The 20,596-nt window shown below is 46.3% G+C and overlaps 1 protein-coding gene across 1 annotated transcript in view; it reads right to left on the bottom strand.

Moving 5' to 3' along the window:
* Positions 1-1,960: 1,960 nt before the first annotated feature.
* Positions 1,961-20,596, bottom strand: part of TSPAN7 (tetraspanin 7) — a 115,256-nt gene continuing 96,620 nt past the window's right edge. The window contains exons 3-8 of the mRNA XM_010949525.3: positions 19,837-19,911; positions 18,055-18,150; positions 16,457-16,612; positions 10,688-10,771; positions 3,175-3,247; positions 1,961-2,927 (exon numbers count right to left, since the gene is read on the bottom strand). Of these exons, the coding sequence (XP_010947827.1) occupies positions 3,179-3,247; positions 10,688-10,771; positions 16,457-16,612; positions 18,055-18,150; positions 19,837-19,911 (480 nt within the window). The 3' untranslated portion in view covers positions 1,961-2,927; positions 3,175-3,178. The remainder of the gene's footprint in view (positions 2,928-3,174; positions 3,248-10,687; positions 10,772-16,456; positions 16,613-18,054; positions 18,151-19,836; positions 19,912-20,596) is intronic.

Genomic DNA, 20,596 nt, shown 5'->3' with positions numbered 1-20,596 from the left:
CAAATCAATTTATGATAACTGAATTTTTAAAAACACAAAGACTTGAACACCTCATAAAAAAGGATATCAAAGTTCAATGACAAACTGAGTATTCAATATCACTAATCATAATGTGAAGACAAACTGAGATACTGCCACACACAGAATGGCTAAAACCTAAGTCTGAGAATAGCAAGTGTTGATGAGGATGTGGAACAACTAGAACTTTGCTACACTGGTGCGAGTGTGAATTAGTATAATGACTTTGGAATAATGTTAAGCAATACCTTCTAAAGCTAAATATCTTATTTCTGAGCAATTCCACTGATGTTTACATCCACCAAAAAGCATATACCATAAAGCTCATTGTGGTTGTATTCACAGTAGCCCAAACCTGAAAGCAACCCAAATGTGTGCAGCAGAATGGATCAGTTGTGCTATATTCATACAGTGGACTCTTACACAACAATGAAGACAAAACTATGTTTATATGTACCACATAACTCTTGCAGACAACGCTGAGTGAAAGAAGGTATGTGAAACAGTCTGTACTGTATGATTTCATTTACATGAAGTCCAAGAACAGACAAAACTAATCTATGGTAATGGACTTCAGAGTAGCGGTTACTCTTGCGGGGATGGGGGCAGTGGTTACTGACTGAGAAGGGGCAGGAGGGAACCTTCGGGGGTTCTAAAAAAAATTCTGTATCTTACCTGGGTGATTGTTATACTGGTTTATATATGTAAAAATTCAAGCTGTCCACTTACATTTTGTGCAGTTTACCACACGTAAATGTTATACCTCAGGAAAAAAAAAAAAGAAAAAAGGTATTTCAACTTGTGTCTTTTTCATTTCATTTGAAGGAGGAATGTGCATTATACACAAGTCCTTCGAGGTTGAAAACATGAATGCTTTACAGTTTTAAAGTCAAATCAACCTTAGTCCAAATGTTTCACGTTGAAATTATGTAACGATGAGCTCTGACTTTAATTTAGAAATGTAGAGCTTTCTTGCTTACCAAAGCAGAACGATGTTAGTGTTAGCATACCAGTAAACGCATAGTTTGCAAAAGGTGAACCACGGGTGGTTCTATTTAGGATTTTACAGAGAAGTCTCATTTCCGTATGTAATAAAATGGAAATTTAAATGAAACTTTAAAGTTCTGTGATACATATGGTTCCACAGAAGAGATCTTAATTCTCTAAAAATGCTGGCCTTTGGAAGAGAGACTATCTGAAGGTATGGGTCAGTACCCTTTGTAAGCCTTTTAGGATTTACCTGATGCAGAGTTTGGGCTAATAAATGCATCCAGTTAAAACACTATCTCCCATCCTAATTACAGAGAAGAGGGAGCTTTTTAGATCCACTTATTTGGAAACAGATCAATAAATGCTTTTACTAGTTCTTAAAGATGATTCATTAAGAAGGAAAAAATAGATCACAGATAATATACACTGCACATATTGCTAAAATGCTCTTTAAAACATCAACTGTAAGGACTCCATACTTGAGTGCAAACCAGGCCACTGGGACAACTGAATGGTATGATGTCATCTCTTTTTTAGACAGTTACTCAGAGAAGAAGGGAGGAAGGGAAGAATACATGCTCATTAGAAACAATAAAGGGAAAAACAGATGCATATTTCCTTTTTTAAAAAATGACATCCAGACTTTAAAAAAAAAAAAACACTCACATCTTTCTGCCTCCAGCCTGAAATAACATGAAGATTCTGTTTTCGCAGCCAACAGTATCTCCTGCTCGTGATAAATGAAATGATTCAAATTTCTGGAATGTCCATAAAAAATCTAACCCTTCGATTTTTCCACTGCCTGATGGTATTTTGGTGGAGTGGGAGCTGCTGGTGTAGGGGGATGTGCCAGTGTGTAAGGTGGTCCACTTCCAATTCTCTGTGGAACAAGATGGACTAGAAATGTGTTTAAAAACTTAACCAACCAAAGAACAAAACCAGAACACAGCAATTTGTAATGACTCTATTTATTAATACGTGTATCACAAATGTTCACAATATCAATGCATTCTTGTTGGCATGCGAGACAGAGGCATTATTTTTTAAGATCTTTTAAAAATATTTTGACTTTTGTTCCCCCTTCACACTCATTTTTAAATTGATTTGATGAGGTCCTCAATGTCTGTAATGTCAATGCAAAGAAAAAAGTAGAGAGAAAGTAAAATAACACAATAGCGGTTAATTGGGGAAAAACAGAAGTCATATTATTTCCTTCACGGGAAGCAACAATACAGCTTTGTAAGAGGATTATACAGGTTTCAACTGAGAGGCCTAGCTGCACTACACTGCACGTTCCCAGGCATGTAACAAGGAGCAAGGATGCCACCCAGAGCGCAACAATTTCCTTCGTGCCTGTTTCTCCTCACGGACAATTACCAATGTCTCTCTTTGCATGTCCTAAGCAGCCTGAAGAAGGTAGGAAAGAGCCTTAGTAAAAGGGAAAACCCAACCAAAGGAGATGAAGCCAAAAGAACAGATAGCTATCTGCTTGTCTACATCTGGGGGAGGGGGGGGCATTTATCAGTCAAGATCAAGGGCTAACAGGAGCCTCCCACACTACATGCAGGGCCCAGCAGGGCCAGTGATGGTGCGGATAACCAGTCACCTACGATGAGCTGCAGCTGGACCAGGTACAGATGGAGGAGCCGGCACGCACATGGCCTCGGGTGGGGTCCCCTAGGACTAGATGCAGGGAACCTGGCTACACTCTGGCACGATGGGGCTTCACAAAATGGAACGCTACACATGATGCAGGCTGAAAGGTGGAGCAGAGGCTGTGTGGGAGTGTCAGTTGCACGCAGGGTGGGGGGTTAGGGGAGGTGTGTTATGTACTGTGCTCTAACATTCTTTGGAAGTCTTTCAAAGATTGCTGCCATTCCTTTTGAAAACAGGTCTCTTATTCCGTCGTTCTTGAAAGACTAAGAGAGAAACGAAAACATGTGAGTGGCTCACCATTAACAAGGACTTCAAATAAGGTGACAAGCTGAAGAGAGCATGTATATGTTTTCCACAACAGCAGTGATCACAGCTATGAGGCTTTGGCACGTGGACAAGTGCCACCAAGATCAAAGAATGAAGTGGCCAGGCAGCACCCTTGTCCCTTTGAAGGGTTGTATGTGCCCCAAAGGGAGCACCCTGCAATTCACACTCCCCACCGCCACTCACCTCCTTACACCATCTCATACTGGTTGGCCGTGATGAACCGGGACAGACAGCAGGCCAGCAGCATGCCAATCAGCTGTTGGCAGAAGAAAAGTGAGAAGGAGGATCTCAAGTCACTGAGCTGAACAATTCTTTGACCCCCCACCCCAATGTAATTTTTAACAGTGGAGGGCTTTCGTATGTGAATGGAGGGAAGCGCACGAGGGAAAACGATCAAACCTGATTTTGGCTGTAGGGAGTCTAAGTGCTGGTGGAAGACAGCTCGAGGTTCTCGAACTGGCCATTGAAAAGCAGCTTTTGACATGTAAGTAGTATTGAAATGTGTTCACGTGTTCTCAGAGTAATGAAAAACTGAAGCACCACAGAATTAGCAAGGTATTAACAAAAATGCCAAAATCAAATTCAAAACCAGCTAAGTGCATGCATTGGGGAAGCTATCTCAACACAGGATGATACTCCAGCCATACCCAGCTGACAGAATGACAGTTCTTTCCTTGAGATGATGAGATGCTGTACTTGGTGAGTTTGCCAGTGAAGTAAGAAAAGTCATGGCTTGGGGGGGCCAGGGGTTGGGGAGGGGAGTGGGACTTTAATTTCTTTTTGTCTCTAAACCTTGTAGATATTTTAGGCCTAAATGGGCCCATCTACACCCAAGGTCTACTGGTTTTTCAGGGGCCCCAGGACAACTGCTATCAGGGTACCTCTACCTCCTCAGAAGACCTCACTCTTCTACCCATCTTTGGGCCTTGACTTAACTATAGCACAGTGGAGCTGATAAAAGCTGTTGTAACACTATTGAGATATCTTTAAACACATCTTGCACATTCTGCTCGTTGGAAACCAAAATTCTCATTCCTGACTCTAGAGGATCAGCACTCTTCAGACAGGAGCGTGACTGCACCCGTGTCTAGAGGCCTGCAGTATCTCTTGGCTAAACGGAGTCCCTTCTCCTTGCCTTAAGCAATGGGCCATGTTTGCTTGGCTCAGAGGTGGCAATGACCTTTTGACCTCATCTAGTACAGTGTCAAGTGTGGCCCCTGGACCAGGAGAATTAGCATCACCCGGGACCTTGTTAGACACACATTCTCAGGGCCCACCCGAGACCTGCTGAATCAGACACTCTTGCGGATGGGGCCCAGCAACTGGTGTTTTAACAAGTCTTACAGGCGAGAGAACCACTCATCCAGTCCATCTGGTCACCCCTCTCTTACAGGTGACACACCTACAGTCACACTGGGTCCCAGTGTTGGTCAAGGCAACACCTGAACTCTATTCTGCTAGCTCTCTGCCCAACTCCGCAGGTTCCAGTCCACCTGCCTCCCTTTTTTGGTGCCATCCCAGATTCTTATCTTTCTTTTTAAAATTGCAATTGTGCTGTGAAATATGCAAACTATAACTTCTATCGGGTAAGGAAGATCGCCACCTTACTGGACTTCCCTTATCTCCTACTAAGTCTCTGGCCAACATCATTTTTTGCCACAAAATCCATAGTATCATGCACCTACCACCAAGTGGCCAAAGGCGCCATGGCTGTAACCTCCAGAATACTGTGCCAAATGAGAAACTAAAATCCCTCACATGAGTGCAAGGACTTTGAACCTTATAGCTTGTCCCTGTTCATTAGAACTGCCATTTTTCAGGACCAACACACACCAGGATCACACATGATACTGTCAAAAATCAGATGCCAGCCAAACCCCAAATAAGCATTAGAGGCACATAGCACATTCAGAGATATCAAGCTATTTAACCCTTACGACATCCCTGTGCAGTATTACCGTCCCAATTTTCCAGGTAAGATAATGGGTTCAGGGAGGTTCAATAATTTCCCCCAAACCATCTAGGTAACCCACACAAAGTTTAAGGTTCCGCTCTTTTCTTCTAGCCAAGAATAGCCCCTTTGCCCCTTTTCCAGCCTCCACCCCCACCCTGGGGACCAGACCCCCGTCCTCTCCGGAGTCAGCCCTCCGCCTCACACCCCCAGGGGCTCCTTCCTGCCTCACACTGCACACGTCAGGGAGAGGGCTCGCAGTGGGCATCTCTTTATTTCAAGTTCCTAGACGCTCCTTTCTTTTTAAAGCTTAGTATTTCAGGTTCTTCTCGTTGACCTCATGTGTTTAAGCACATCCAGTGGTCACCCTTTCACTTCACAGTTGGCAGTGCTCCTGGCCCCCGCCAGCAATTCATAAGCCACACAGCCAGACAACCCTTCAGTATGCTTTCATAGTTCTTTTATCTAAAACGCCTGCTTTCAAGGGAATATAGCTTGTCTGTCCACCTTTTTTTGTTCCCCAAACAGAAACAGCATCATTGCTAAGCACTGGACATACTAACTCTCTCACAGAAACCATAACTTTAAAAAATACAGGTAGAAAGAAAAGCTGTTTGCTTTTAAAATAATTATATTTTGTATTTCTGGGGCAAGAACATACCTTCTTCGGTTTGCCCATGGCAGAAGACACATTTGTTTTTAAATCACTTTTTTAACATCCACTAAGATATTTTTTTCCAAAAAAAAAAAAAAAAAGGTCTCAAGCTGAGGTACGTATGAGCCTTGTGGAAACAGCAGTTTACACGTATTGGCTTTTAGTTACTTCTAGTGCAAGAGAATCCAGGCTTCGGGATATGGTAGGTGTTCTGAATTATTCACGGGGTTACTGATTTCAAATCTGCTATCGTGTTTCATCATGTTTGGGAGAAAACTTTGCTCTCTCATTTCCATAAGTACAAGTCAAGGGAAGGTGGGGAACGGGGAAGCATCCTGTACTTAATGCCAATTATTACTGGGTTATTTCCAGGTACATAACTGAAAGCCTGTTAACGGTAAAGACACAGCCTCTTTCACAGTCTGAGCCAGGACAAAAGGCCCGCTTGCCACTAGACCCAATTAATCTGTAGGTAGAGAAATCCATCCTTATTTAGATGAAACCCTTTTTTACGTTAAGTATGTATAAAAAGGGCCTCAAAGAACAGAGGTCGACTCTGTGGGAGTCCGGGCTGCTGATATGTATTAAGGCTGGAGTCTGTGGGCAGAACAAACTTCGCTTTAATCCCGGAGGGAGACAGAAGGAGCGCCTGCCTCGGATGCCGAAAAGCCCTTGTGACGGAGACCCCAGGACCAGCCCTCACTCCCCCCGTGCCTGGGGAAATGCCAATCCCGTACAGCCTAGGCAGTTTGAGATCACATTATTTATATTTGGTTGACTAAGGCTTTGTAATTAGCCTTTGTCCAATTTGTGGAAGCCACGTTTTATTTTTACCACCATCGGCCTTGTCGATACGTTCTGCGTTCTTTTGGGTCACAAAACCCTCTGGGAGGCCCTGCTGCTTCACGAACGGAGAAGCCAGAGAGGGAGGAAGAGAAGAAAGGCTCTCTACTTACAAAAGGCCGACTCTAGGCTTTCTCGAAGCGCCTCCTCCCCAGAGAGCTTGGAGAGGGCTGGGCATCACTGGGGCTCTGTGAGTCACAGCACCGGGGCAGACTCCAAGAGGTGGGAGACAGGGGATGAGAGAGAGGTGGGGTCCAGGTCGGCAAAGATAAGGGATGTAAAAGGCGATGGGGCCAGGGTGTCTTCCCCTGCGATCCCCACGGGAGCCCACCGTGGCCCCATCTCTGGTACTGAGGGGCAGAGAGAGGCCAGCAAACACAGCTGTAAAAGCAGCTTTCTTAACAAGAAAGTGGCAAGCAGTAGGTCAAAAATTCAGATCCTTCTAACGCCTATGGAGATCTTATGTTGGTGACTTAACTGGGAAAGTAAATAAAACTTCCACGCCTTTGGGAACGTGCCAAGGAATCTGGTATGAATAAAACTGTATAAATGCTTTTAGGGACCGTTCCAGGGCCTGAAAATACTAGGAGAATAAGTTAAATGTTCCGTTAGCCTTATGCGGCCATGCCTCATGGAGGCTACTGACATCTGTATCCTGCCCTCCATACGGAAAAGGTAAACAGGTCCCAGAAAAGAACCCTTGGCCCATGATGCATCACCCCAGCAGCCCCTGGGCCCGGGGGAGGCCCTGCAGGGGTGAGGGTCAGGGGATGGATGGGTAGGAAAAGGATCTGTAGCTTCCTTTTTCCTTACAATTTCACAGACTCAAACCCTCTCTGTATAAAGGCACAAAATAAGTTCCATTTAGGTGCTATGTGGGGCAATGCTGAGGGGTGTCTTTGGCCTCAGTGTCTATAGAGCAGAGCAGGCGAGATTGTCACCTGGCATCTACAGTGGCCGCCTAACCTCAAGCACATCGCTCAGCTCTCCCCTCTTGTAGAAGAGCTCTAGCGTCCCTACCCAGGGATGTCACATTCTGTGCTGTGGGGGATTCATCCAGCCTAACAGCTTCCAAGTCTAGCGAAGCTATTTACGTTGGGTACAAAGTGCTAAATATGGAGACCCACAGCAGGAGGCCAAGCAAGGCGGGAGGCAGTGCCACAAACTGAGCGATGCGAGTGTCCGGACTTGGACTCTTGGCTTCCAGGTCACTTTAGGGATGAGGAAGGCGATGATCTTTGTGTGTGTGTGTGTGTGTGTGTGTGTGTGTGTGTGTGTGTGTGTGTGTCCCCTCCCCCAAGCCCTCTCAAATAAAAGAGTAGCTGCCAAAGCTGTCAAAACACACTCAACCACCTGCTATAAAATTATAGGGGAGCCTGCCCATCAAGTCCAGACAAATGGGCTTTTCCTTGAGACAGCAAAGGCAACAGGACTTGGTGGAGAGAAGTGTTAAACGCCTGCCCAGACCCTTCCATCCAAAAACAGAACTCAAGAGCTTTAAGTTACTAAGTTGGGTAACGGGACAAAGTTCTTGCACAGGTGGTTGAAAGGCTAGGCTCAGCCTAGTTCTCCTTGTACCTCATACCACCTTTACTTTCTAAGACAACGGATGAGCAAGCCCAGTTTTTTCCAACAGAGGAGCGCGTGGACATCACAGAGCAGGAGAGGAAAAGGGAAGAGAGAAGGTGGGGGGCAGGTGAGGAGGGGGGAGAGTGAGCTCTGTTCTTTCCTACCCACTTTGGCCTCCCTGTGGCCTCTGCTCAGCAGAGGCTGCTTTATTATAAGAAGGCCGAGACACAGGCCAACATGATGGATTTCTCAATATCAGGCAACCGTTGCTGTGTTTTGCTATGATACTTGTCCAAAGGTGTTTGAACACACGTGGCTAAAGCTTGGGTTCCTGGTCCAGCGGGGCTGGTTCTTCTTGAACAGGCATCTGGTAAGTGGCCACCATGGTCCCGGAGAGGCCCTGGATCTACTGGCTTCTGGAAGCCAGCTTCAGCTTCCAGGTCCTCGGAGGTCGCCGGCACTAGGAACTGCTACTAACAGCCAGCCGTGGCCCTTCCTCTCCCTGCCCCAAGCCAAGCACGCCAGAACTCAAGTCCCTGCCCCACGGCACTGGACTGGCCACGGGGGTGAATGGGACTGACTCTGCAATGCTGTTGAGCTTTGGGTTTTGTTTTTTTATCCCGACAACTGCTTCACCTTGGTGAGACATAAACTCTGCAGAGAGGGTCTGTCTGGGGCTTCCCTGAGTAGGGGGATCAAAGCCCCTCTCACTGCCCCAGAGGGCCATGGAGCAAATGCAGCAAGCCCCGCTTTCTTCAAGGGACTTCTTCAAGGCAGCACAGAGATGAACACCCATTGGGCCAGATAACCATCGGTCTACCCCAAAGTCCCTTTGTAGGGATGCGAGAGAGAAGTGGGAGAGGTATTAATGAGATTCTTGACGACTTGGTTCATCCCATTCATGAGAGTAGGACTGTCTTCTCAAGCCCTCGCGGCCACATGGAAATATTCTTGGATGATAACATGTTTCATCTATGAGATTCTAGGCTCTTTGAGGCTCTCTTCTCCCCAGGGAGAGTAGAGCAGCAGGTCCCTTTATGGTTCCCAGGCAGCTATTAGGGGAGACTTCGGCGATAGTCCCTCCTCCAAGAAGACAGTCGTCCTCAAACACCAAGCGCAAGCCTGGCTGCACATAAATGTGTAAACTCAACTCTGTGTGCAGCCACCAAGTGCCTCCTGCACAGGTCCAGAATCCTCTAGAATGTCCCCTGGCCACTGCAGATACGTCACTGAAGTGCTATTACTGAGATATGATAGCAACCGGGAGAACATGCAGGGCTGCAACTTCTTTTGACAGGTCTTGGAGACTGAGTTAATTGGCACTATTTGTGGTACCTACTCTGGTTTGTGGAAGGGTGGGGTTTTATTCACTTCATGAGCTACAAAAAACAAAGCATGGTAAAAGGACTTGGAAATTGCCACAGGAAATACACCCTCGTGCTGCCTGAGTCCACATGGCCTTGTGAGATGAACCGTCACACAGGTTTTTGTAACTGCTTGGGAAGAAAAGTTTTTCGACTTATCTAAGGCCAAGCCTTCTGTTTGCAAAAACTACCAGGCTAACGTGCTCTTCCTTGATCTCAGAGATGGTTAGGACACAGGTATGTTCGTTTTGTGTATAATTTAATAAGTATACATACAATGCATGCCCTTTTCTGTATATGCATTATTTCAATAAAAACGTTTCAGGAACAAACCTGAATTAAATTCAACTGCATCTGCAGTGCTCGGTAAGAAGGAAAGAGGCACAGAATAGGGGACGACGGGGGAGTCATTATAGTCTGGGAGGGCCAGTACACACTTCAGGCAGGTAAAATCAGAGCCACTGAAACATTACAGGGATAATGGTAATTGGGCTTTGCTGGAAAAGTAATCTTTTGGTCTGAAAAAAAATCTGAGTTAGAGACAAATCAGGTTTTTATTTGGTTGGTCAATATCTATGCAGATCCTTCTACCCACAGCAATATTACAGCAAGGCCGCATCGTTTGGCTGGGAGGTCAGAAGCCTGTGGGGCGATACATGGCCTGGTGGAGGGGGGCAAATTTTTAGCTTTAGCTTTATCATGTTCCACCCTAGAGTATGTGTGGCTTGCTTAGTTTGCATAATTACTTCTTCCATTCTTTTTTAGAGGCTGGGTGGAGATAAAGGGATAGAAAGTCTGATATGTACAAATTCAGTTTCCTCTTAAGAAACAATAATTAAACCTAGAGGCTAAAATAATGATCATAAGATGAAATTTGCTAAATTTAGGCTTTCTTTAAAGGGAGCGATCTCATGCATAATCCACAGGAACTAAGAACACAAAAAGGGACAGATCAACCAGGAAAAATGCCTCCCCGCGCCCCACAAATCCAAATCAGCCATTTGATGCGTGGCATTGTTTATGCTCCAATTAAGGCAGCACTCTGAGCAGCTAACCTCCATTTGACCTACAGAAGAAGCAAGTTGTTTTTCTGGAGCTAGTCATTAGTTGAACTGTAACCGATATTCCCTTGATGGCAAAACTTCATTTAAGTTGAAAAAGGAAAATCAATAAACAGATGACCTGAGGACTAATGAGCAAGGAGTTCTGACCCCATCTATCAGCCTTTCCCTGGGGCCTCCAGGGACTCTGGAGACCAGGGAGAGAAATGAGAGCAAGAGACAGAGGAAAGGCTGGACCCGGTCGCAAACTTACCTGGGAGAATGCGATTCCAAAAGCCACTCCAGCGATGATTCCCATGTTGGTCTCCATGAAACTGGTCACCAGATCATAACAACCCTGAAAACAGAGAGAGATGGTCTCAGAGACATGTTTTGCCCAAGCCAGATGGGGCTGTGTTACCCTGTAACACTCCCACACACACCCCAGCCTTCATTCCACGAGTAGAATGAAAAATCTCAAAGATACAAAAGGTGTAGAGAGTAGTACAATGAACCCCCAACTGACCCTTCCTCTAACATCACAATTAACATGTGGCCAATCTTGTTTTGTCGAAATCTCTTCAACACTCACCCCCCCAGGCTGGATTATTTTAAAGCAAGTCTCAGATATACACTTTCATCCGCAAATGTTTCCATAGTGGGATTAAATTTAGCAAGAAGTCTGTAAGATCTATGCAGCGAACACAGTAGGGATACAGAAGTAGACTTGGACAGATGAAAAGGCATTCCACATCCTCGAACAGGAAAACCCAGCATCATAAACACAGCTACTAGCCTTTTGACAACAAACTACAAAATCTTAGATAAATAAAGTGAAATCATCTGGTTAGAAAGAGGTGTTTGAATACCTGCCAACTTTATGGCATTTTAGGCTTCTTCCTATGGAGACCATCAAGTTTTTTGTGTTTTTGCTTTTTTTTTTTTAAGCAGGGAAAAAACCTATGTTCTGGAGTCATCTTTTCCACAAACTTACTATATGACCTTGAACAAGTCACTTCCTCTCTCTCTAGATGTCAATAACCTCATTCATAAAAAGAAGTGAGTTTCCCTTTAACATACTATGAAACTCCAAATGTTGTGACTAAAACCAATACCAATTTTACCAATTTCAATATTAGTTTAAAATTGATATAGCTCAGTGGTAGAGCACATGCTTAGCATGCACAAGATCCTGAGTTCAATCCCCAGTACCTCCATTAAAAAAAAAAAAAAGGTCCCTATGGATACTGGTAAAAGTTAATTTATGTACCAGGACTCATAAAACAGAGGCCACCCTAGTGGCTTGGCCCACATCACAAATCCTCGACACCCATCAAAGAATCCCAAGATATGTCAACTACAATCTTCTAACTCAGCTGGAACTAGCTTACCTTACGCTAGAGTTCGGTTTCTTTAAAATAAATGGTCTGGTTGGAGTTCAGCAATGCTGCCAAGTAAGTTTTGTTGTTGTTACTCTGGATTACATGTTGTCAACCTGGCCCAGGTAGGACACCAAATGTCGTACGTTACTCATAACACAAAGGCAAAAGCCGACACTTCCTTGTCTGACAGCTCAAACAGTGGGAATTAGTGAGTGTGTATGTGTGCGTGTGCGCTCGCACACATGCGTGAGGGTTTTATAGTATACTTATTTGGAACTGGGCCAAATCAACCTACACTTCTGAAGTGTCATATTCAGCCTTGAAAGACGTAGTTTTTTTCCAGTTTTCTGGAAAAGGGCTTCAGCTCGAATGTATAAAGTCTGTGAAAAATCAAGACGTTGACTGCATTAACAGGGTAAAGGAAATTGTTGTTTATCAAGAAAGGCCCACTAAATTGTAATAACATCTGAAGAATGAGAACAAAGAACATCTTCCATTTTTAAATTCAAACTTTAACAATTTAACATGTCTCATAGAGCTTCTGAAAATGCTGCCAATGCTTTTAATAAGCGATGTTTTATGCATTCAGTCTGTTGGCAAATTAAAAGAGATGCATTAACTTAGCAGCAGTGCTTTGACACATGTTTTCAATGCAATGGACAGACTATGCTCCTTGGTTATGTGACGCAAATGTGAAGGCCAGGGCAGGGGTGGGAAAGGAAATACGTTATTGCTCATGGGAAGTTTTGAAATTCGATTCTCTCTTTTAGGAGAAGCTGGCAAGCTGACTTCATTTTAATAGTGAAACTATATATCACACGATTTTCCAAAAGGTAGTAGAAAGGAGGTCAGTTTGGGTTAGGAAGAAGTCAAAGCAAGAAGAGAGGTGGACATTCCAGCACTTTCCCAAATGGTAGTGGCTAAGATAGCTTCTCTCTGTGCTGGTCATCTTTCATTGGGGTGTCTCCTCCCTGCAGTGACAACTGGGCAGGGGAATGCAGTTGAGATCACCAGCGGTGTTAGGTCCGCTCAAAATATGGAAACACAAACCCAGTAATAAAAACCCAAGAGAAGTGAAGTGGGCTGTTCTCTTCCTCTGCGAAATAGTTTGCAATAGGTGTTTTTGTTTGTTTGTTTCTGCTGTGAACTTTAATTCTACCCATAAAGTAAGTATGTTTTTCTAAGGTATGACTTCCACTCCACTGTGGGAGATTTCAGAGTCAGTCACATTATTTTTGATCAGCCCACTCCAACCAGGAAGGGGAATCAGTAAAATGAAGTAAGGGCCTGGCATGAGTACAACTGTGGCCAAACCATTCTCTCTACACCTTGTTCTTCAAAGCGGGTGGTTTTGTTGTTGTTGTTTTTGTTGTTTGTTTGTTTTTAATGAGCAGAAATAGCATCACGGGGGATTTGGTTAGCAATGCAGAATCTGAGGCCTCACTCCAGACCCACCGCATCAGAATCTGCCAAATTCTGGGGTTATTCATTTTTAATGAGTTTTAATGAACGTTAACAATAGCTCGAGAAGCTTCATGTGTGCGTTAAAGTCTGAGAAGCACACTCCTGGATAACAACAGTTCCCCCACTATTTTTCACTGTAAACAGAAAGCAAATTAATGAATTGCATCAGTCAGAGAGTTACTTAAGATGAGAAGATGAACTGATTTCACTTCGTGGTTGTTCCAACGATCGAAGACCAAGGTTGAAATAAACATCTTCCATCTCTAGCCTTTTCTCTGTTATTCACTCCAGGGGCCCACAAGCCCATTTTCCAGGTCTCAGCCTGGCTCCGCAGACTACCAGAACTACTTTGATCCTACAAACCCAGTCCATGTTTGCATTCCACCCGAAATTCTCCCTGAAACCACAATCTTATCTGCCCGCAACAATCTCTTTTAATTTCCTAAAATGAAAGCCTGGTTGTCAGGTGTGAGATAAATCTACAGAGAGAACTGCTAAGTGTCCTAGGAAACACCCAGAAACAGAACAGGTAATTTGCTCGCCCTCTCAGCAAGTCTAAATCAACACAGCCTCCAATGGAAAACACCTGGAAGTGGCAGACTTGCGATAGCAGGAGCAGACGGCTAGTCCCAGACAGGTTCTGGGAAGAGGTAGCTCAGGATCTGCCAAGTAGAATAACTCCCTCTCTTCCTCTTGCCCTTGATCTTAAAAAAAAAAAAAAAAGTCAAGGAATTCCTAGGGAGTACGGGCTCAGCTATGAGTTAACTGAACCTGCAGGCATTTCAGCATCCTGCTTAGCAAAACCAAAATCAGAGGTGTCCCCCAAACAGCAAATATCCTGCTTAACCGTTCTCGCCTCCTTCCTCTTTTCTCCCAGTTATCTGTACAAGGTAGGTTTCTCAGGCTGCCAGGTAAGAGCCAAGAGTCCCCTTTCTGTGAACCCTATGGTGTTCAAGACACCAAGAGATCTACAGAGATTTAGAATCTACTTATTCTATGTAACAGGATCCCGCGTAACTAGAATGAGGCAGTCGTTAAGCCCCCTGGGGGAGGCTAACCTTCACGAGCACCTGCTATTACAACGTCCACCCCATCCGCATCTCCTACCTTTTAAAGATGAGAGGTGTGTCTGAGACTCAGGCCTGGGAAGTGATTCGTCTGAGAAGTTCAGGTGGGCATTAACTGAGAATACCTAATGAAACTTAGTAGACAGATTTGTTTTCATTCACTTTTTCTCCACTGAGGGAGCCAGGGTGGAGTGTCTAAGGGAAGTGAGAGAGAAGTTACGTACCTCTTTGAGGTATATGAGGTACCCAGGAAGATATAAAGTAGGATTCGGTGGTGGGGGGTATGTGTGTGGGGAGGGAGACCAGTTTGTAGGTTACTAGTGAGATGAAAAAATGCTACCCTATCTTTCTTTCTGGAAATCACTGTAAGGATGATAGAAATGAAAACAAAGAAAAGATCCTCCCTACAAGGACCTGCTGCATCATTTCTAACAAAAGACTGAGTGTGGGGCAGTGGGAGACAGTTACACTACAGCTAACATTGAACATCATAGTTAACATGCATCTTGTCCCTACTCTGTGCTGTGCCCTGTGCTTTAGATATTTTATCTCATTCAATCCTCGTATCTATCCTAAGGGGCAAGATTATTACCTCTATTTTACAGATGAGAAACACAAGGCTGAGAAAGGTTAAGTAACTTGATCACACAACCAGCAAGTGGCTGAGCCAAAATTTAAACTGGAGTCTGTGGTCCTGACTTCTAGGCCCTCAAATTTCACAAAAGAAGAGGAAGTCTGGGTGAAATTAAAAAAAAAGAAAAAAGTATCCAGGTTCATGATTGCTGCTTCTACAAAGGACCTCCGGAGGCTGAGCTGTGCCCATATCTCACTGCTGTAAAGCACGCCTTGCCTTCTATACATCAGAGCATCCACCGAGTGCTACGTCTGCTCAGCACTTCATCAAGTGGCGGCAGAATGACACGCATGGGTGCTCAGCAGGGAGGCCCATGAAGAAACCAGAAGTCACCTTACTGATGAGAAGCGAAGGAGGCCTCGCACTTTGAGTTCACAGGAAAATGCCAGTCGGAACAGATGGCCTCTTAGCTAAGAAGCTGTCAGCACTGAACATCCTGTCTTACCACGCCCATAGCCAACTAACACGCCCCAAAGTGACAAAACGAGCTCCTAGACTGGTGACAGTGCCTCGCAGCAGTTCTGCCACCGACACCAAAATTAAATGGGTAAAATATAGAAACTATCTCTTAACATTCTAATCTTGAAAAGATGTTATCTTCTCTGAATTAGTCAGTTGTTGGCTGAGATCCTATAGGATTTTAAAGACCTTAGAAAACTAGAACTTTACCTTAGTGAGAAAGTAAAATTAATCTGATGGCTGCATAACCACGGGTAAACTCAACAGTAGGCTTTTCCCTGTTCCTTTTGTTTCACCAAAACATATTTTCTACCTGGCATTTCTCTACGTGTCTAAGAGCATAGATAGCCTTTGTGCACAGCTGGGCCATGTCTTCACCATGTTCTCTGCAGAGCAGATTACAGAATTGATTTTCCTTTTCTCTGACTACTTAAATTTCATTTCCCACATGTCTACCATGTACTAACTTTCCAATTTCTTTTAGCCAGTTTTTTTTTTCCCCTCTAATTTCTCTGGGAGTCAGGATGTTCACAGTGTGTTGAGCTGAAGTTGTTGATTTTCTTTTCCTACAGCACTGAACTCTCCAAGATAAAGACCACCCTCTTCGCAGGAGCAGATGCCGCCTGCCAACTCAACTCCCTCTTCCCGCTGAGGACTGGCACCCAGCTGGGAACAATTTCATGTTTCAAAGGTATATTAAGCGGAAGAAGGACGTCCAGAAAGAAGAACGGCACCATTCCCTGACATCAGCATCAGAGCTAACAGGAACCACTTGCTAAACCTTCCGAACTATGCCTCGTAGGGTCTGGCTGAGGGAGAGGGACGCGAGGCCGAGCTGAGTCACGGCTCTCTCTTCCAGGCGTGCGCGGCCTTGAGCGCCTCTGCTCGGCAATCAAGAACCACAAAGGAAGATTCTTGACTCTCTCCAAGGCTCCCATTTCTAACCTATTCGTCATAATTTCACAGAGGCCAAAAAGCCCTCCCCAAACATTCACTACTGATCCCATCAGGGCTGGGGGGGGGGGGGAAGCAAGTACCTTCTGGTTAACTTTAGTGGCGGCCACGGTCAGGTTGTGCAGATCCTGGGGGTTACAGTCGGTGTCGTTCATGCAGCAGCTTGGGGGGATGCCGTGTTCCAGGAAGTAGGGGCTGGTGCTCCAGTTGGTGTAGTTCTGCACGCCACAGCAGCTCAGCTGTTAGCAAGGAAAGGAAAAGACTCAAGTGCGGCAGAGCGGAGGCATGGTGCTCTGCCCACTCACCGCCCAGCGACTTCTAAAAGGAAAGCACGGACCAAGCCCCTAAGCCAACAGGCGCAGCCCTGGTGCGTCAAGATGAGCTGAAGCTCCACTAACAGTTCTGCGCGCTGGAAAGCCCGCTTGAACTCAGCGGAGGAAGTGAGTTCTAGATTACAACGCTCATTGGTTCCCTTCCCACCGCCGCAAAGCAAAGCAGGTGTGCTTGGCCCGGCTACGCAGCAAAATCACCTGTGTGATTGGATGCCGTTAAAGAGGCAGGTGCAGCTCAACCAAACCGGGGCTGTCGATGGGGAACCGAGGCAAAATGGTTTTAAAAAGCTCACTATGGAATCTATCCTAATTCGTACATAAATGGTTTAGGGGGGAACAAAAGGCGCATACGGAGTAAGAGAGCTGGGGCTGGTAAGCTAGCTGATCTTGTAAATCAAGTTTCATAGGGACACAGCCATGCCTATGCGTTCCGTGTCACCTAGGGTGGCTTTTGTGCCACAACAGCAGAGCTGGGTAGCTGGGACAGAGAATGCCTGGCCTTCACAGCCTAAAAGAGCTGCTGTTTGACCCTTTACAGCAAAGATGTGCCAACTGCTGACATAGAGGGTGTTAAAGCCAATGAGGCAAAACATAATTATTTGGCAAATCTGGGTAAAAGGTGTACAGCTCCTTGGACTCTTGCAATTTTTCTGTGTAAGTTGGAAATTTTATCAACATAAGTTACAAAAAAAACCCTCATAAAAATCAGAATACTGCTTCTGAAGTAAAACCAAAACCAAAACCAAAACTAAAACCATATAAGACAGCCCTCAACCCAAAACCTCTCTAGTTGATCCTGATGGGCCGCTGGGCTCGAGTACCTCCAGGCAGGAAACATCGACTTTCCTCATACCCTCTGCGAAGCACGAGGCAGCCCAGCCATTCACATACCTGAAACATCCTCAGTCGCTCCTAGATCCGCTCTTCACGCCCACTGCCCTGCCCAAGCCCGTGGAAGCAGCTCAGCTGGGCTCTCCACCCAGCCTAAAGACACCATCTCCAGAATGCCGGCCTTAGGGAGCCAACTCAAAGTAGGGTTGTCCTACACTCACTGCCTACCTCCTTGTCAAGGTTTTGGATTTTAAGGGCAAACTAGCTCTCCCTGGGATGCTCACATCCTTACCAAGGAAAAGCAAACCAGAGGGAGTTGTCCTCTTTGACATTAATTACCTGGATCATTAGACCCTGAATAAGTACTGGATGTCTACTCTTGGTAAGGGATCTGGATCAAGAGGTGGAGAATGGGGATCAAGAGCTAATGCTGCTGGTCCAATGTCACGGGCAGCCCACAAGTCCAAGGCCAGACCCCGTGGGCAGCCGGCAGCCCCATCTCCTTCCCCGGGACTTACGCTGCGCTGCACGTGGTCCACCGCCCGGCTCCTCTCGTCGTTGCCCTTGTAATTCTGCATGGCGTCCGTGTAGGTCCTCAGGAAGGTGTCCTTGATCTAGGGAAGACAAGGAGGAACGTGGCTCTGGTCCACTGTGGCCCAGATGGACTCAGATTCATCCCAACTTCCGCCCCAAAATAGCCTCTCCTGAAAGTCTCTGAATAAATGTAGGCCAGGGAGGAAATGCCCTGTTTCTGGAGACAAAAGAGCTCAGGAAATTAACCAAGGGATTTATCAGCTCAGGAGCTTAAAAGAATTCTTTCCCCCTACCCCCAATCCAGAGGAACCCTGCCTAATGACCCACAGAGTGGCTGGTCATTTTCAGAAGGGGCCGTCATGGTAGAATGCTCACCCTCAGGCCTGGGTTTTCTAGTTATTTGCTTTCAATTGGTTAACCGGGGATAACCCAAACATGGGGCCCAGTCCCAGCAGCACACACAGGGGGAAGGTGGGAGCGAGCCGGGCTGGGCCTGGGCTTCACACAGGCACTGAGGGCACCTCTAGGGCTGTCGAGGCCATGGCTTCATCAGGTGTCACCTCAGCTGAGAATCAGAATTGGGGGGTCTACTTGCAGATGCAGAGCTCACATCAAATGGGTTCTAGAAGTCAGCCTTGGCATGTGAGGGGCCATGTCTGGTAAAGCGGAAAAGCAGGGTGATGGGGAGAGGGGGGAAGGAAGCACAGAAGGCAGGCTCACTGGGAACTTCAGCCGGCCAAGCACAAAAGCAGAGCCCAAGTACAGGTGAGGCCAGACTTTCCAGGGCCGCACAGACACTCAACCTCACCATCCTTCCCACCTCCATCTCCTGATTCTTCCCATTCCAACACCCATGTAGCTGCTTCGATCTTTACTGTTATTTACAGGGAATAATAATGAATTTTGGAGGGGGAAGGGGAGTTAAAACCAGAACTTTATTGTAGCATATACACCTTCTGACCTATCATCAATGTGCACATCTGAAAAGTGATACCGCAGCGGCTACAGGCGGCCCAGGAATGTCTCAGCTCCGTGCTAGCATCTATATGTTGTCTAAATAGATCAGCCTGGGGTACCATACATGGAAGGATGGCCACACAGGACAGCAGTGGTGTCCCTGAAACTAGCAGGAGCACAAAAGATTCAAAACTATTTTCCCCCAGCTGTAGAAATCTATAAAATGTTACATGTCAGATGAAAACAAAGCGCAGCTGTAGGGGTTTTAGATTGTGAAGTCTTCTCTCCTTTTCCCTCCCCACCAAGCAAAGCAGCTGGGCTCCTGACCACTGGGGTGTGGATCTTACCCCAGGCGGCAGGGGGCGCCCGGCAGGGCTCTGGGGAGGAGAGCACAGGCTGCTTTGGGGAAATTGAGCACTTTGCCTTTGGCGAACGACTAGTTGGGCTTGCCCTTGCCGTCTGAGAAACCCTGTTATATGGACACACACTCGTGCCTTGCAGAAGCAGCTGTTTTAAAAGTATTTCATCTATATGGAAGGTCACTTTTAAAACAAGGTGGAGAACCCTTTTATGCCACAGCTATGTAAAGAAATAGAGATAACGATTAACAAGCAAGTTTTCAGGTTTGGCGAAATTCGTGCGTTTAGAATTGTATTGGAATTTCCGCTCCCAGTACATGGCATCTGGAAACTAGCGACACTACTGGAGATGTCAGCGAGCCTCTACGCACCCCTTACACATTCCCTGAGGTTTCCAAAATCCATCTCCCAAAGACCCTTAATTGAGTTCTCCACTTGGCTGATACTCACCTCATGACGAAACACAAACCCTGAAATGCCAGCAACGAGCTCAGCCAGGAACACGAGGGACAGGAACATGGCATACTGCAAAGTCAAGTGCACGGGGACAGAGTCAGATACGGCGGCAGGAAGACGCGTGCTGGCGCCGTGCCTGTCAGCCCGGCTCCACGGGGACAAACCTGGGCGGGCTCTTTACAACCAAGTATCCCCTCTTCTGAACGTTAGGCTCCCTAAGCTAGAAAGGACTCTGTGTCATGGGACACAGCTCCACCCCGTCTGGGGGTCCTTCGGACCCTCTTCCTCACAAGGGTCACCTGGCGTCTGCAAGCCGAGTCCCCTCCCTCCACCCACCCACCCCTGGCAGCTCATTCAGTTTTTAAACTGTTCCCACAGCTAGAAGGGCCTCCTTCCCCTTGGCCACAGTCTGCCCACTTATAACTTCCACTTGCTGGTGTGGGATCGGCTTCTGGGAGACCCCAGGACCAGCCCGACCTCTCTTCCGTGCCACGGCCCTTCCTCGGTGCCAACACAGTCGTCGTGTGAATCTGCTGCTTCTCTTCCTCGGGGCCACCCTCCCGTTTCCTTAAGCACATCTCCTAGGAAATGGCTTCCAACCCCCTTCCTTTGGAGCCGTATCCCCCCCCCCCTCCGTCCCTCCCATCCTAACAGAACAGCCGGGGGGTGCAAAGGCCTGCCTCACCGTCTCCCTCACAGTGGCCTGAATGCGGCACCCGCGGTGGTGCCCTGGGACCCCTTACCTCTCGTACTC

The sequence above is a fragment of the Camelus bactrianus genome, chromosome X (genome assembly GCF_048773025.1).
Source record: "Camelus bactrianus isolate YW-2024 breed Bactrian camel chromosome X, ASM4877302v1, whole genome shotgun sequence".
Classification (NCBI taxonomy): Eukaryota; Metazoa; Chordata; class Mammalia; order Artiodactyla; family Camelidae; genus Camelus; species Camelus bactrianus.
The sequence above is the reverse complement of the archived record's forward strand: the minus strand, read 5'-3'. Positions and strand labels throughout refer to the sequence as shown.